At 36.6% G+C, this 18,510-nt stretch overlaps 1 protein-coding gene across 3 annotated transcripts; it reads left to right on the plus strand.

Moving 5' to 3' along the window:
- The first annotated feature begins 391 nt into the window (after nucleotides 1-391).
- Nucleotides 392-17,167, plus strand: LOC132098927 (ethanolamine kinase 1-like). Of its 3 annotated transcripts, XM_059505218.1 has the most exons (8): nucleotides 398-637; nucleotides 8,046-8,305; nucleotides 9,082-9,222; nucleotides 10,260-10,402; nucleotides 13,760-13,843; nucleotides 13,934-14,094; nucleotides 16,554-16,627; nucleotides 16,724-17,167. In XM_059505218.1, the coding sequence occupies exons 1-8, from the start codon at nucleotides 491-493 to the stop codon at nucleotides 16,794-16,796; spliced, it is 1,083 nt and encodes a 360-aa protein (XP_059361201.1). In that variant the 5' UTR covers nucleotides 398-490; the 3' UTR covers nucleotides 16,797-17,167. The 3 variants fall into 3 exon arrangements, 2 of the variants coding, with proteins under 2 accessions (XP_059361202.1, XP_059361201.1); XM_059505219.1 differs by lacking the exons at nucleotides 16,554-16,627; nucleotides 16,724-17,167 and adding an exon at nucleotides 12,046-12,140 and having other exon boundaries at nucleotides 393-637; nucleotides 13,934-14,070; XR_009422995.1 differs by lacking the exons at nucleotides 16,554-16,627; nucleotides 16,724-17,167 and having other exon boundaries at nucleotides 392-637; nucleotides 12,046-13,843; nucleotides 13,934-13,999.
- The last annotated feature ends 1,343 nt before the right edge of the window (nucleotides 17,168-18,510 follow it).

An 18,510-nucleotide genomic window follows, 5' to 3' on the forward strand; every position in this document is an offset into this window, starting at 1 on the left:
ACTGTTCACTTGAATGAACCGGTTCAAAAACCAATTTACTCATTTCCATTAATCATCGCTCATGTTAAACATTTCGTTAAATACTTATGTTTATATTTCCAGTGTACAGATGACACCAAATTTATTCACAGCAACATTCCCCCAGACTTTCAGACAGCCCCAAGTTTTTATTTGACAGCACGTCTTTACATCTTTTTTAATATGTTGTGTCCCGCGTAAGAAATGTACACAGGTTTGGAGCTATACAAGATAAATAATCATACAATTTTCACATTTAAGAGAACCGTCCGCTCAAAACGCTCTGCGAATCGGTTCAGTTGAATCGCGTAAAAGAAGAACCGAGTGGTAAGAACGCTTGATTCGCGAATCGAACATCCCCACTGGAGGCGTAACCGTGCAGAACCTGAGCTTAAATCCGCACCCTGCTTTACTTTATCGCATTCACTGAATCTTCTCCGTCTCAGAGCAGTACCAGCAAGCGTATAAAGCAATGGCCAATTACATTCACGTCCCAGAAGGCGCGCCTTTGGTTCCTAAATTAGACGTGATTCTAGACGAGCACGATTACAGAGCCGGAGCGCTGAAACTCATCAAAACGTTGAGACCCCACTGGAAACCTTCGGAGGTCAAAATGAAGGTAATTCTCGTGTCTCATTTTTCTTTGCCTACGATTCAGGTGCTCGCACGCTAGCTCTAACCGATGCACAAAGTCTGCATTCACCAACAGCAGCCCATTTGACGCCTTATATAATGCATAAAAGCGAAGTTAAGCGTGTTTCGCCTTCAAATCTTGAGCTGCGTCACCAGATGGACCCGTCGGCACCATGGCGCTTAGCAGAGACACGGCTGCCAATGCGAGCTGTCAAAGCACTTATGTTGTAACACTCTCATTCATAAAAATATATTGCTCTTCGCTTTAATGTATTTAATGCACCATTACGAGAAAATTAAAGCAACAGTATGAATGTAAAGTAAAACTGCAAGGGGAAGAACGTGGGTGGTGGATCTTTGGATGTAATTACTATTTAAAAAATTACTAATTATATTCCAATAATGAGTGGTTACTTTTTTTTACAATTCGTAATTCGTAGCCTACTTATTTTTTGAGATACTAGTACTAATTACATGAATCCTAATAGTGACTAGTAATTGTTATGGTTAACAAATTGAAATTTTTTGCCTTTAAATTCTACACTGTAAAAAGTGGTAACCTTAATTGGTACCTTAAAGAGGTATTACGTAGTTTTGTTGGTTTAAATGGTGTATTTAGGTTGATTCAGGGATTAATAAATAATATTTCTCACTTGAATAAAACCAATTAATTTAAAGGTTACTATTTTGCTCAGTGTATGGAGAACTATTCACTTTCAGCTAGTATTACAATAGTTGCTGGTGTCTATTATAGTTGTACTAGTCACAAGGTGTAGGTACTCGGTTACTAAGGTGTAAGTAATTGAAACTAGTTAATAGTAGGGATGCATGATACCATTTTTTTTTCAGAACCAGTCTGATCCCAAAAATTTTGTCTGATCCCAAAAATTTTGAGTATCGGCCGATACCGATACTAGCACTTAAAAAAAAAATCAATGTAGAATATCTATGTCTCTGTGTTATCATCCCTGATTCTTGTGTTAAATACAGTCTCATAAATATAGAGAACTTCATTATACAGAAAAATAACAAATGAAAAAATATACAATTATAATCTATGACAAAAATACTATTATAATCTAGGTAAATGGATAATTCAGCAGCAAAGGTTACTCTAGAAAAATGGTCAGTGCACAATACTTTTATAAAATCTAAACATTTAGTGAAAAAATACATTATTTAGTAAGGGAACAAATAAAAGTGAATATGTGTAGGACTAAAACTGGTAAAATGTTATATATTGCTCTTTGTATTGTTGTAAAATACATTAATTTAAATTTCAGTTACTGTGCGTGTGAGAGAACAATTCACTGTGCTCACTACTCTGGTTTTGTGATCAAACAGACACCCGGTAGAAAGTAACATGATTTAGAGACCGCACTAAACTCTAGCAAGATAAAGTCGTTTCTGGCAAAACCATTGATCTTTTATCTACAGATCAAGTATAATAATAGGAACATTGAATAATCTTGGAGAGAGTTTCATTGTGGTTAACACCTGACACACAGTTTGAATACTGACTGAAAGATGACAGACAGCTGCAGTGGAGAGACAAGTTTATGCAAACTTGAATTTAACATTAAAGAATGGAACAGCTTCAGAAGAATTGGAATATAGTGCATGTAAACTTTATGGTGCTTTATAATGTTTTTATGCCTTTCGTGGGGCTTAACGATAACACGGAATACTATTAGGGCTGGACGATTAATAGAAAAATAATCAAAACCGAAATTCATAACCTCTAACCGACGTAATTTTCCCATGTCGGTTATTTCGGTTTTTTAATCCTGTTAATACTTCCCCCTTAAAAGCATACTAGAGCGTGTGTAGCCACGTGACTCTGCTCTCCAGTCAGTGGCATAAAAGCAAAACACGGAGGTGAACGCAGTGTTCGAATTGAGGGGGGGCTGGGGGGGTCCGGGACCCCCCATAAGCATCAAGGGACCCCCCATAAGGCCCAAAAAAATGACCTTGGGGGGTCCCCTGGTTTTTCATTAAAACTAAAATAGAAACAATATTTGACATAGCCCTATCTATCTATTTTTTACCAAAGTATTGCGCTGCCGCTCCATAGACTGTAAAAAGTGCCGCTCCCATAAAAAGCTACTTCAAATTAGATGTGCATCTGAAAATACGCTCAAGTGCGCCACACGCTGTTTTCTGAAGGAATTTACAGACTGCGGGCGCGACGTCACTGTGTGATTGGCTGACAGAGTGATCCTTCGTCATTATTTTACCTCACGATAACGGTAAGATAATATTTCTTTGTTTTATGATTGTTTGGTACACCTAATTTATTGCTACTGAATAAGTGTTTATCTTAGAATCAGAGAGTCACTTATAATCTTGGTCTGTCAATAGTTGTTTTTTTTATCTTATGATGCTAGCTCACTATCGGCTTGTTAGTTGTAATTAGCCATCTAACGTAATTCTGAGAAAAATAGAATCTTGTTTGGAGCTAGCATTGCACCCATTCTGAATTAAACAAATCATTTTAAATCTAGTAACCTTAACTGCTCAAAAACAGTGTTAATTTAATTAAGGACATTATTACTGATGAAAATGTTCATCAGGTGAAGGCTTTTTTTGTGTCAACGATGATAAAGCAGGGTTGCTAACTCTCACGAATTGTGCGTGAGACACAAATGCATTGATTATTACGCCGAAGACAAACATGCAGATCAACCGTTTTTGTTATGAATTGTATCCTATTTTCCATTATTATGTATAGCCTAATACAATTAGTGTAGTATTTAAGGTTAAGTGGAGAAAAGGATTTTAAATTCAATGCAAAGAGGCAAATTAAAGTCATTTTGTGGCCAGAAAAATAATAATTTCCATTTGCAATGCCATTGTTTACCCACTCTAATAAATATACATACTCTAGTTGTTCAAAAGAGTATTGCAGGTCATAACTGCTTACTTATTTTTAGGTTTTGCATTTAAATAAATATTTAGACATGATCAAACACTAGATTATACATTTTAAAAAGATACTCGTATAAGCACACACAAGTGAATATTAATTAATGCAAGAAAATACTGAGTTTAACCCAAGAAAAGTAAGTACAGTAGGCCTATTCATGTGAATTGATAGTGAATCAAGAGATCAAAATTGATTAATGGTCATCAGCATCGTAATCGTATCAAATTATTTCTATTTTTCCCTCTTGTAGAAACACTATTGTGACAAAACATATATTTAAACATATACTCTCATTCACCACTATAGAAGTTTACCCAACTATGACAACTTCTGCTTGAAAATATGAAAGGGTTATGTAACTACATTCAAGATAAATTAGTTTTTTTAATGAAATAAAATGCCTACATGTGCACTGTTCAAAGTATATCACCATTAATAACCTTAATAAGTAGCATGAATAACATGGAGTGCTTTCTTAAATATATTCACAGTAACGACAACAAATATAATATTACAACTTACATCTTACATTATTTTCTCAGATATGGACAAGGGAAAGAAGAGAAGAGCCATCTTGTTATTTCATAGATTTTTATTTAATTTTACATAGTAAATGCTCAGCTGCAAAAACATGTTATGAAACACACAAAGTAAATTAGATTCACAAGTAAAGTAAAGTAAATTATATTATTATATGAAATAAATAAATACAAATATGTATATTATTAGTTGTTTTTTTTGGGGGGGGGGGTTGGGGGACCCCCCAAGAGCTTTGACTCAATTCGAACACTGGGTGAACGTCGGTTCAACATATACTGATGGCGCGTGAGCGGTGAGCATTGCGTCTTCACTAAAATTTGTCAGTTGTATTTGTTTTATGGTTTGGACATTCAAGCGATTAGATGAACGGATGTGTATTCTTATATCTAGCTACCATGTTCGCGCAGCTGAATTGTGGCACGGGCACTCATATAAACATATCTATGAAGATCGCGCGCACAGAGGAACGCAGAAACTAGTTGTCAGCGCTTTCCTGTGATATATCACTAAATGGCTTAGAATCGCAAAACTTATTATAGCATGTTTGTGTGCAGCGCACATGAAGCACACGCGCGTGCACAGAGAGCAGCGGTCGGCGGAAGCGCTGCGGGTTCCCGGTTTGTGTCCGTTCTTGGACTGTTTTGTGTATTTTAACTGTAGAAACGGTTGTTCCGAGTCGAAACTACGATGCAGAAAACTACATCAGTATATCATAATCGCAGCCGTTTTTGTCTTACGTGAACATAAACAGATGAGAAAGAAAACACACATGTACAGTATTTTTGCTTAAAGAGACAACAGCCTAATAAACGCGCTGTCTATCATTAATGTTAATCAAAGAACAAAAGAAAATCATTCACTGATCTTGACTGAAAATATTTAATAACTTTACTTGATTAATTTTTATTTTATTTATAAAAAGAAAACTATTGCAGTGTTTTTAAACTTTTAATTACAGTTTCTGTACCTGAAATTTAGTTTAGTTGTATTTATTTATGATATTGCTAATTGATTTGTTTGTTCCTTTCTTATTACTGACCTATCTTATTACTTGTCTTTAACACTTTAATATTTGAAATTTATATTAATATAGTTGTTTTTGCGATGGTATTATTTTTTTTGTCACAGGCAAAATTCATCTTGCAATGTTTTGTAGGCTGCTGATTTTTGCTCATTATTCAGCTGCAACAGAATGCTTTGTAAAAATGTTTGACATCTAAATGTTTGGCTTAATTTTTTTTACATTGGATTTTTTATCTTATTGGAATCGAAACTAGGAATCGATAAGAATCGATAAAATTCAAACAATACCCAACCCTAGTAAGAAATGTTACGAGATAAAATAACTGCTGATAGTCAATCATATTTACAGTACAAACCTTGTCAGTGAACTATGAGGGCAAAAAACAAAAACAAAACCGAAACACAATAATCGTTCATTAATCGTAATCGAGGTAAAATGTTCAATTAATCGAGGTTTTGATTTTAGGCCATAATCGTCCAGCCCTAAATACTATACACACAATATTGGATTTGGATCGGTCTCCTCTTACCGATACCCGATCCGGCAGAAAATGGAAGTATCGGAGCCGATACCTACCGATACCTTGGTTCGGATCGGCACATTACTAGTTAATGGTGTCTATAAAGGTTTAATTAGAACTTATCGGATATTAGATCCAATTTATGAGACCTGAAGGCACTGGAAAAGGTATATAAGACTTTTTTTTTTAAAACTTTTGAATTACCGTTCACTGATGCTTTGTTGAATTATATAATGTAATATAATTATATAATGTAGATGTCATTTACTGTTCTGACAGATGAATGAAGTATAAGGACATTTTCTACCTGCGTTAGTGCCTTATGGTCATACAGCATTCCTCATTTTTAAAATGGCTCAAAGTCAATATTTGTGTAGGATAGTCAGTGTCAAGGCATTTGTTTGCTATCCAGTCAAATTACTATAACACTATAGGTGTGTGTTTTCAGCTGACATGGAAAGACGACTGTGACGGTGACATTACACTGCTCTGTTCATCCCAGAGCACTCTGCATTCATTACGGCTGGGACAATAAATCGATGCAGAATCGATTCGTGGATCGATTCTGAGATTTTCAAAATGCATCGCGATTCCTCTGGTATCGATTCTGAGTTTAGATTTTAACAGCAGATGGCGCTCTAATCTACTCTCAAATGCTCATGAAGAAGAGTGCTAAAGAGCGCTTGTGCATTCGGCTGAATCATGTAACGTTAATTTAGACTCAGCTCAGAATGCTTTTTTGATGCAAGATTAATGTAAACACAGCCCACTCTGAACACCCTTGTAATTCGCTTCAACCCTTTCGAATTTTATGAATTATTTTGGGTTCAAGTGTGTGTAAGGATTTGGAAACGAGCAGAGTACGGCTTTTTCTAAAAAGCATGCAGTGCCATCTGCTATTCAAAACTAAGCCCAGGATCAACTCAAGAAAGAATCGTGATGTATTTGGAAAATTTTAGAAATGATGCTTAATAATCTCTCGATTCGAGATTCATCGATTTATTTTCTCAGCCCTAGCATTCATAGATGATTAATACTGAGATGGGCGGAATCGAGAACAGTGGAGTTATCTATACACAAAGCCAAAATCTTCTTTAATGATTGAACAAGGCATTTCACAGAAATGCTTTTTCCAAGAACAAACATATTTCACTTGACTACTCCTTCTCCAAGAAGTTTTCAGCCTTTCCAGGCAAGCAGAATTTCAAGTAGTTTCTTAGAAACGTGGTGTGTACGGAGTCAGTTTCACTGATTACAGAACCGACATGTATTGACTATTGACTACAGCATTAACAATGTTTATTGTGATGGTTCAGGTTTCCGTTGCCTTGGTGTTGTTTAGTAATGTGAAGATAGGAATCTTTTCTTTAGCTGGGCACCAGGGGAGACACCTTGAATCAAGTTTTTCAAGTGCTACTACAGGCATTGAATCGAATACTCCCCGCATTTGGGATTGCGAAAGGCCGAATGGACGTTTCCATGAAGACATTGGTAAATTATTGATGATTTTACCACAGAAGTTCACAACTGAAGAGATTTTGAAGGATATCTGAAAAACATTGGAACTCACGGACAAAACATATACAGAAACCCGAGATGTTCTTCAAAACATCTTCGTTGGTGTTGGACAGATAAAAAAGAAACTCATACACACTTTGGAGTGACATGAAGTTATAAATGATTACAGAATAAATGATTACAGAATTTTAATCCTGGGCATTTTAAAACCATATAAGAACTCACTTCCTCATTACAGTGTAAACCCAAACATCCGAAGCCTCCATCCGGATAAAAAGTCGGCAGTCTGTAATTATATATTAGTAAACTGAAGACTGTTTAGCCTAAGGTGTGGAACAGTGTTTCCTTGTATAAATAGAGTTGGTAGGGGTGTGTCACATCGGGAAACCAGATATGTATTGGGTTGTTTTCATCAACTTTGAAACAAAATTGAGTGCTCAGCACATGCCAGACCACTCTGACACTGGCAGAAATCAAATTCCAGACGTTTCGCCCACTGCCCGTCAATCCCAAATAGTACAGATGATTGTGGCCTGGAATGCTTGGCGTCCCAAACACGTTCCTTTTTTACATAAGTGGACAATGTTAATTTGTTCAACTCTGTCACCCTGAATACACCCACTTTTGATTCAAAATAAACTAAAAGTAATTTAGTTGTTTTGCTACACTAAGTTTGGTGATCAGTCGTTTATACATCTTAATATGAAGTTTCTCTTCAACTTATGTAGTGGAAAAAGGAACTGGAGGCATGTGATGCTGATCTTAACAATTCGTTTTTTAATGAACATCACTAAAGGTTAACCTCAAGCCATCTGAGCGAGCTGAAAGCGATGACCTCTCCGCTTGTTTTCTTCCTCTTTCTGCAGTCTTTCACCGACGGTATCACAAACAAGCTGATTGGCTGTTACGTCGGCGGGTCCATGCAGGACGTGGTCCTGGTTCGGGTCTACGGGAACAAGACAGAACTGTTTGTGGACCGTGAGAACGAAGTGAAGAGCTTCCGTGTCCTGCAGGCCCACCGATGTGCTCCACGCCTCTACTGCACCTTCAACAATGGCCTGTGCTATGAGTTCCTGCAGGGAGTGGCACTGGAGCCCGAGCACATCCGTAGCCCTGCCATGTTCAGGTGAGAAACTGATGGGATGATCATCCAATCATCCTTTATAATACTGAGCTAATTGATTCAGGATGGCGCGACGGGGTGGAGATACCAGGGTTGATCTCCAACTAGCCAGACACTTGTCACACAACCCCAAACTTTACCCAGTAATCCCTTAAGACATGAATGACGCACTATGCTTTCTCTCTCGAACTCTGACCCAGGCCTCCCGCCAATACTTGTCGGGTCTCAGACAGTTATGAAAGAACAAGGCTACTGTGTTAGCAAGCCAGTGACTAAAGTGTTGGCATTTAAATGCACTACTGCTCAGAAGTTTGCAGGAAAAAAATTAATACTTTTATTCAGCAATGCTGCATTAAAGCAAAAAAGACATTTATAAAGTTACAAAGTTTTTTATTTTAAATAAATGTAATTATTTAGGACTTTCCAGTGGTTTTTCACATTGATAATAAGAAATGTTTCTTTAGCACCAAATCAGCATATTTAGATGATTTCTGAAAGATTATGTCTCACTGATGACTGGAGTAATGATGTTAGAGATTCGACTTTGCCTTTACAGTACATTTAAAAAAAGATTATACAAGATAACAATTTGCAATAATATTTCACAATATAATACTTATTTTTGATCAGATAATTGCAGCTATGGTGAGCATAAGAGACTTTAAAAAGTCTTAAAAAATCCCAAAATTTTGAACGGTTTGTAAGTATACTAGATACTGTAGAGCCACTCTAAAAATCCAATCTAAACCTGAAAATAAGACATTTTTATTTGTTTACAGGCACATTGCGAGGCAGATGGCAAAGTACCATGCCATACATGCCCACAACGGCTGGGTGCCCCAATCAGACCTCTGGCTGAAGATGAGCAAGTTCTTTTCTCTTGTTCCTACACACTTTGAAGACCCTGAGAAGGACCAGAGGTGAGCTTAAATTTTAAGGATTGCATTGTGTTTTATGGTCTGATTGTGTTTTGACATGTTTTTTTTTTTTAAGCAAAGCAGATTATGTAGAGTAACACACCCTTCGAGTATAATGTCTCTGGGCGATGTTAAAGCTGTCAGTACAGGGAGGTTCAGATCTCAGCTTCACTTGCGTAGACGAACAGAAAGTCCCACAGGTTCTTTAGATGCATGCTGTTTCTCTTCATATTCAAAGCATATTCCATTCAATATGCTTTGCTTACATTGTGGTTTGAAAATCCTCCCAATGTTACAATGTTGCATGACGTGACTCCTCATGGCACGGAAAAATGTGTTCGCACAGAGTTGAGAACAACATGGTCTATCTGGGTTTTTTCTTTTTTATTATTATTATTATTGTTTCTACAAATTATTTTAGCAGAAATGCTCTTTAATAAAAACAGACAAAGAAAAATAGATTCTTAAAGTGCTTTACATAAGATGACAATAATCCTTATGTCTTATTTATAGAACAATATTAACATCAATATCAAAAGGAATATATTATTATTAATAAAATAACAAAATTAAACAGTCAAGCAGGGTGTTTGGAAATACTTTACCATTAGATTTAAATATATATTCAGTAAAAATATCTATTGTAAAAAAATTTTTGCAGGTGCAACTAAATTTGTACATTGTCTGAAGGGAATGTGAGTGGTTTTACATGCAAAACTGAGACATGGAGAATGTTGCTATGTGGATTGCTAGAGTGTCTGTCCTAGTCAAGTCTGAGTAAAAGTAATCGTTCAGGTATGTTTGAATTTAGGTATGTTTATTTTAGAGGCACTAAAAGTTATTGCGTGACAACTGCTGGAAACAAATCAAACACCCATAAGTGTCTGTGCAGTTTGTTTGCTATTTATAGATAGCTGTTTTAAGATGTTTATCTTATTGAGTGAAGCAGGTTTGTGTACAATGTGCCTTATTTGAATCACACTGGAACAGAAGAGCGCATTTGTGTTTTCTGAATGCATGTATGTGTCGTCTGTTTCCAGGCTGAACAGTGAGGTGCCCAGCACCGCGTGTCTTAGAGACGAGATGATCTGGCTTCAGCAGAACCTTTCTAAACTGGGTTCCCCAGTCGTTCTGTGTCACAACGATCTGCTCTGTAAGAACATCATCTACAAACAACAGGAAGGTGAGTACAACAAACCCCACTGGTTTCCTTCAGCCACAGCGTATGTTTTCCCAACCCCCCCTGCCTAAGGTAGGCTTAAATTTAGTGTTTTCACCTCTGAAATATAGCATGGATGCCCTTTCCTAAAGGGTAGTACAATTAAATGATCATCCGATTTTAATCAAGGCATCAGGAGAATCCACTGGTTTCCATAAAATGTGTTTTCTGTTCTTGAAATCAAAAGCAAATGTGTGTTTGTGTTTGCTTTGGGGAATGTTGTTGAATGCTGTGATGCTGTTTACTATCTTCATGATGTACAGACTGGCGACCGTCTGCCGCTACCTGGCCCACAGGATGGAGAGTGAATGCCAGTGTGACATTCCTGTTATGCAGAATGTTTTCAGTTCGTTCCTTTCTGCAAATATATTTATGAAATGAGGAAGTTTTTCTATAAAACACAGTATCAGACTTTCATAAATATGCCCAGCTCAGGCCAAGGCACTTCAGCTTTATTTATACAATGACAAGAAAATAGAAGGAAGGAAATTCAAAGCCTAATTTGAATAAAAGCAAGTCATTTGATCATTTTGAAGTTTCAGGAATACAGTATTTATTTATTACATGTGAATTAGACTAGGAAAATAAAAAGTAATTTCTCTTTGGTTTGAGTGGATTTTTTTTTTGTCATGTTCTCAGGTGCCAAACCTAAAATAAAGTACAATATTTTAATATAATAAATTATATTTATAAATAATATAATGAATAATTAATTATATATTTATTATATTACATATTTAGATATTTTTCATATATGATACTGTAGTTGTTATTTAAAAATGTATATAATATCTCCACATTATTAATTAAAATTCACTCAAAATCATCAGCATAACAGGAATGACCCACTTTGAAGAGTAAGAGCATGAGAAAATGTTTGCTCTGCCACAGCAGTAGTGTGAGAATGTAGTTCCTGTCTCTCACTTTTTTTTTCTTTTTTTTTTTTTTTAAGTGGCTGCAACAGTCAAACTGATTACCAGCAGCACGTATCGGTTGCCCTAAAGGTATCACTTGCCCTTAAAAACTGTTCTTGAAGCTGTAAATAATTGACAACAAGTGATTAAAGATTGGATCATGGAAATCTGCTTCGAGAACAGGGTTTGGAGGCAGCTGCAACCTTGGGCACTTAAACTTAGAGAGAGGAAGGAGGCTCTGTTTTCAGAAAAAAAGCCAAGCCACTTCCTCCAACTCGCTTTTAGCACACAAACCAAGGGGTGGGAGGAAGTTTTCACAGTAAAATGTTTAAGTTTTTGACATTCCTGCTCACTCAGCCCCCTCCCCTTCCCGGTGAGACCTATAGAAGACAAGAACAGGAGTGTTATGCAATAGGCCAGCCTTCCGAGCTCGTACCTGTTTTTGTTTTTCTTGCCTTTCGTTGACACTTAGGGAGTCAGATAAGTCTGAGAGTCCCACAGGCTCGACCTGCACAGGAAGCCACTGTGGCATTTGCATAGAGCCAGTAACTTGGGTCCTCACTGGCTGGCTAATGGACCAATGGGGATGCTGTGTGGTGGGGGTGTGCGTTTATGAGATGAGCCGTGTTTGTTCTTAACGGGGGAGGCGCCCAATGGCCTCTCTGCAGTGAAGCTGTGTGTGTTCTGTGACAGATGTGAGTTTGCCCAAATCTCTTCATCTGCTGCACAGGGCTATAGCCACTGACTGGAGGTGTTCAGTGTGTCCCGCTAGGACGCCACCGGGTCCGGTAACCACCTCACGTGTCTCTTTCTGTAGACCAACACTTCTGTCCAATATCAGTCAACCTTTTTTCTTCACACCAGAAGCTCTAGAGCACTGGGAATGCAAGGCAACGTAAAGTCAAACACACATTAGGTGCAATAATGTTCATGTAACAAACTAGGCAGTGATTTGTCATATATTATACTGTATTTGTATACATATATATATATATATATATACATACACACGCATTACACATATGTAGAGTAAGTGGAGTAAGGCTTTGTTTTCAACACTGTCTACATCACCTGACTGATCAAGTCACTGCTTGTTAGACTACTGCTATTCAGACTATGTGCCATTAGATGGCAACATTGCCCATTTTCTCTCCTTTACCTCCTCTGTCCTTCCAACCCTGTGGTTTTACAGTACAGCCGTCTCTTTTTTTTTTTTTTTGCATTTGCATTTTGTAAAGCTGTCAACTCTTATCTTACCTGATTTGTTTATCCATTTTTGCTCTATTCACTTTTATTTTACTCTCTTTTTACTTTTACTGTTTCCTGAATATTGTTTATGCGAGGTGCTCTTTCTGTCACCAGTAATGAGATTTCCTGGAAAACTTGGAATAACTTTGCCCACTCACTAATAATTTGTATTCAAGCAGGAATCATTGTTTGTTTTCAGTTGAAATATATATATATAAAAAAAAAAATACAAATTTTACTTTAAACGAAAAAAATCAAAGAAAGTTGCAAGTTTTCCACTTTTCTTCTCAGCAGACTCATGTAAATGGTGATTCATCAATTAGATAAACTTTTATTTTTTTTAAATTGATAACATAAGTAATTTCATTTTGAAAAGATGATCATAGTTTGTATATTATAAAAACTTCAAACATATCGTTTTTAATTGCTTGTGTTGAAATATTGCACTTTTCAGAATATAGAATCAATTTCATTTACCCCATACACTTAAAACCTTCTAATACATTATTGAATTATTAAAATCATGAAATGATGATCATGATTTTGATGGTCATGTTTAGTTATGATGGAAATGATTCATGATGTGGTAACATGGGTATAGTGAACATCAAAATTATAATGAAGAATGTTGCATCATGATCTGAAAGTAGGTTTTTTGACATCATTACCAGAATGGTTAGTATCAGAGAATTTTAATCCAGAAACAGTATCTTTTCAACCGTTCAAAAGTTAATTGAGTGCAATGTTGTGTCCACACACACAAAATCAAAACCTATCATTAGAGGATGTGAAAAATATTTTACATGAAATGAAACCATGTGATAGTTTCATTTTTCAAAGTGACCCTAATTGAAGAATCACCCATATATAACATGCTGTTTTTTCCACATGCATGCTATAAGTGCATGAAATCTGTCCCCGTGTCTTGTTCACTTTCTCATTTGTTTATTCTTTCTCGTCTTGCACCAGAATGCAAATCCTTACTCCTTTTTTCCACATTTGATTTGATAAGTCACTTAAATTGCAGATAATGCCCATTGTAGTGTTGGTTTGCTAATACAGGCAATAGATTGTTACAGTAAAAAAGAACAAGGGTTATTAAGAAGACAATACCCGTGTGCTTTTCTAAACAAATTGCTATTTGTTTCCCCTCCTGCAGGAAATGTCAAATTCATTGACTACGAATATGCTGGGTACAATTATCAAGCCTATGATATTGGCAATCACTTCAATGAATTTGCAGGTAATGCTCTATGAACACAAATTAAGCCATTGGATAGAAGAGTAAAGAACCTGCTTAACCAAGTGGGTGTGGCCTTCTTGTGATTGACAGGTCTGAATGAGGTGGACTACACGCTGTATCCTGGGCGAGAGCTCCAGTTGCAATGGCTCCAGGCCTATCTGGAGGCCTACAAGGAGTACAAATCCCAGGGCACACAGGTGTCCAACACTGAAGTGGAGGTGCTGTACGTGCAAGTCAACCGCTTCGCCTTGGTGAGTTGAAACTGGATTCATCTGCCACAATCTGGAATCGTGACGCATTTCCATCCATCTGCACCCTGCCAAATTAAACATCAGACATTTGTTTTTTCAATGTAATTACTTTCTTTAATGACACGCAGCATTTTACAAAGTAAACTGGAACATCGTGAGCAGTTTAACTATTTAGCAGGTAGATCGTCTGCATTAGGGCCAGTGGAGACGAAGGTATGAATAGTGATTGGAAGTTGTCAGGGAAGAAGCCTTGACATCCTTGCAGGCGTCGACCTCTGGGTGTTTGTGTGTGCACAGGTCATTCTTCCACAATCAAGTAGCACACCTGCCCTTTCTTGACAATGATATTTACTTTCAGAGGAAAACTAATTTAATATCTAGTTTACTCTCACAGTTCAGTCTTTTGTGATCAGTAGATGTGTTAAAAGCAGGGCAGACATTTTTTAATTTCCAGTCTGTTAGGGGAAGAAGAGAAAGAGAAAACAAAATCATCCTCTGGCTCTCGGTTACGGGGGCTCAGTTTTCTCTCCTGTCCCCGAGAGGGACCTTGAGAGACGCTAAAACAAACACCAGAGGAATGCCACAGTGTGGGGCTTAATGATAACAGATGTGCATTGCCTTGTTGAAGTTGAAGGCAGCTGGCGTAGCTTTTAATAATCAAAATGTTATATTCTGATCATTCATTTATATCTATATTATATAATGTAGATGATATAATAGTAAACAAAGGTGATTCTGAATAATATCAGATACAGTTGTGAAAGTTACAAAGATGAAATCAATAGAAAATTGCCAGAAACTGTTTATACAATAAGTTATAAGTTTGCACACCAAAGTTGAGTCAGTAAAAGTATTTTTTTTACAATAAAAATGAATACATTTAATCAGCAAGGATGCATACAGTTGACCAAAAGTGACACTAAAGACTTTGTTTATCAGAGAATCCTGAAAAACTGTTTCCACAGAAATATTAAGCAGCTGTTTTCAACATTGATGATGATAATAAGAAAAGTTTCATGAGCAGCAAATTATTTCCGAAGGATCATGTTACACTGATGACTGAAGTAATGGTGCTGAAAAAACAGCTTTACTATCACAGGAATAAATTATGTTATGTAATAACTATATTATATGGAAATAGAATACAGTAATTTTAAATAATGTTTCAAACAGTAATTTCGATCAAACGAAATGCAGCCTTGGTGAGGATAATGGACTTCGTTCAAAAACACTAGAAAATCTTACCCAGACTTTTGAACAGTAGTGCATTTTACATCAATTTATAACTGTATAAAGTAATAATTTAATTGAGTTTATTGAACTAATATTTCCCCCCCAAAAATCTCTATATATTTCAAGGACTATACATTCATTTTAGATAGACTTGGGTGTGTGGCGCCCACTGAAGCTCTGCTTTATTATGTTTGCACACCATCCTCACATGCCTAGCCAGGAGACTTTTATAAAAGATGGTCTGAATATACTCAGAGATTGTGTCTGAGGGGGTTCAGCACCCTTGGCTCTGGCAGAGGCAAACATTTATTCTGTGCAGTTGAGCAAAAAACACAGAGCATAGAGACTTTATTATAGGCCAGCAGACCAATGATCTTTACTCACATGATGGCAGGAGTGATTCAGTCTCTTCAGAGGGCTTTTATATAAATGCCACATTTTATAAGCTTTTACATCACTGTCAGTGATCCAGAATCAACAGATAACTTCCATGAAGTTATCGTTTTTTCCTTTTTTTAATGGGTCCACTAAAAGGAAGCCGTCTTTGCTTAGAAAGGCGTGGGTCAAATGTTTCCAAGCAACAATACAACATGCAATCTGTCCCAGTTAACTCCAGTGTCAAGGTGAATCTCACAGAGCCTGTCGAGAATATTCCTTAGTCCTTTTTATCCCTGAAATCAAAATAGAAAATTAAGAGCATTTGGTGTTTATTAAAGGAACCCTCTTTTTTTGGGAACATTGAGATCTGGGCATTGAGAGATTATTTTTATAACAGTTAAGCATCTGCCTCCTCTTCTCAGTTATGCAATGTATATCAAATTTGCATTAATGTAATCAGAACAAATTATATATTTATAGATCATTTGAAATATGAATACATTAAGGCAGTATTTGTTGCACTACATTTAAATTACACTGATTCTAATCAAAATAAATATGCCTGGTTTGTGATTTTGAGGATAGATTTTCCAATGATTTATTTATTTATATATAGACACAGAGTCACTGGAAATAGGCTTCTTTCATATACATTCACCTTAGTCAAAATTAAAATAAAATATGAAAACTGAATATGAAAACTAAAAATAAAACTGATATGAATATATATATATATATATATATATATATATATATATATATATATCTCAAAGGTGATTCTGAAAAGTAAAAAAAAAAACCATTGTCCTAATTTTTCCTCATGGTCTTTGTTTTTTTATTCTCCCCAGGCATCTCATTTCTTTTGGGGACTGTGGGCATTAATCCAGGCTCAGTACTCCACTATCGACTTTGACTTCTTGGGGTAAGTTTTCACTTTTGAACAACAACAAACAACATCCATATAATCAAGATTGAAACTATGTATGCTCATTCTTGGCCACCATATTTGTTTTTGCAGATATGCAGTTCTCCGTTTCAACCAGTACTTCAAGATGAAACCAGAGGTGATGTCACTGCTCCTTCCAGAATAATCTCTCAGGTCATGGCTTGTGCTACTCTAGAGAAGGCCTCCCCCTGGTGGACACAAGAACTAGCTGGAGACCTCTTCAATTTGTAGACTGAACACTGCACTTACTTGTCTGAACACATTATATTAGATAAGCCCCATCTCTGAACTCAAAGTTGGTTCAGCTTTTTAGAAAATCAAGCACTTAAGCCCCCCTCCTCTCTTTAATGTGGCGATCAAGAGAGAGGGACACCCCTGTGCCCTAGTCCATTTTAGTGATATTGCCAATAGAGGAAGCAAAAACTGACACACAGATGGCTTACTCTGGAGCCTCCACTTGCCAATGTATGTGAAGAGCGAGCCCTGGAGAATTTCAAATAAAGAAAAGCTCCCAGATACCGGTCCTCCAAGGACAGGGAACCTCCCTCAACAACAATTATTATCTGAAGTCAGAGAGGAGGGCTGCTGGGTCTGTTCCCAGCAACTAACTGTTCTCACCCTAAAGGTCATTCCTGCTTGTTTACACACCTTTTAATGAGAGAAATCAGTGTACTGTAAGATCATGTAGGGTTTACTGTATGGATAGTCACTGATTCGGTCTAAACGGGGAACTTCTGGTGATTCTGTCTAAACGGGGAACTTCTGGTCTGTCTGTTCCTATAAGTGTTGTTCCTGGCACAGCCACAGTATGATGCGTAATTCGGGGACCAATAGAAGCTTCGTTGTTCGTTTCTGGCAGATGATTCCTCCCCCGTCCTGTCACTGTGAACCACTGTATAGCGCATTCATAAAGTTTTTCATTGTTTTCTCAGCGTGGTGCTTGAAGAAAGTAGACGAACTGTAGCCAAGGCTACAATGAGCTGGTAAATAATCTGAAGCCCACACCAAAGTGCTGATATTTCTTGGTTGTACATTACAGACAGTGTATTTTTCCACATTAGAAATAACGTGGTAATATTTACGTCAAATGGTGGTTTTGTACTTATTTAAGTGGCGCTGTTAAAGAAGTCACTCTTTTTCTGGGAGGTATCCCTGAACTTTTTGTAATGGATGTATTTCCTGGAAGCCTTAATGATGGTATCGCTTTCTGAATGCACTACTAAAGCTTTTGTATTCATACTCCCCATCCACATAGCTAAATGACAGGCCTTTTTGCACAAACTGACTGCTTTAAGAACAAAACCAGTCCTCAGATCACCTTGCGATGGGCCGCTCTTTCTGCTTTAGGACTAGTTTTAACTGCACATGGTGAGAGTAGAGATAATGCTTTATTTAGCAGGGTCCCTCCATATATATATATATATATATATATATATATTACACCACTGTTCAAAAGTTTGGAGTCAATGAGATTTTATTGATTTCTTTATTTATTTTAGAAAGACATTAATACTTTTATTCCGTTCTTTCCTTTTTATTCATTAAAGAATCCTGAAAGTAAATCAGTTTTCACAAAAATATTTAGCATCACAACTGGGTTTAACGTTTATAATAAGAAATGTTTCCTGAGCACCAAAATATTATATTAGACTGATTTCTGAAGGATCATGTAACACTGAAGACTGGAGTAATGGCTGCTGAAAAGTCATGGTTATGGTTTCTACATTCTGATCAAATAAATGTCGCCTTCGTGAGATTGAATCTTCTTTTAAAACTGTTAGAAAATCTTACTGACCCCAAACCTTTCAACATTTGGTTTCATAATATTTTATTCTAGGCTGATCTAGTGTTGTGTTTAG

Source organism: Carassius carassius, chromosome 22, assembly GCF_963082965.1.
Source record: "Carassius carassius chromosome 22, fCarCar2.1, whole genome shotgun sequence".
NCBI classification, from domain to species: domain Eukaryota; kingdom Metazoa; phylum Chordata; class Actinopteri; order Cypriniformes; family Cyprinidae; genus Carassius; species Carassius carassius.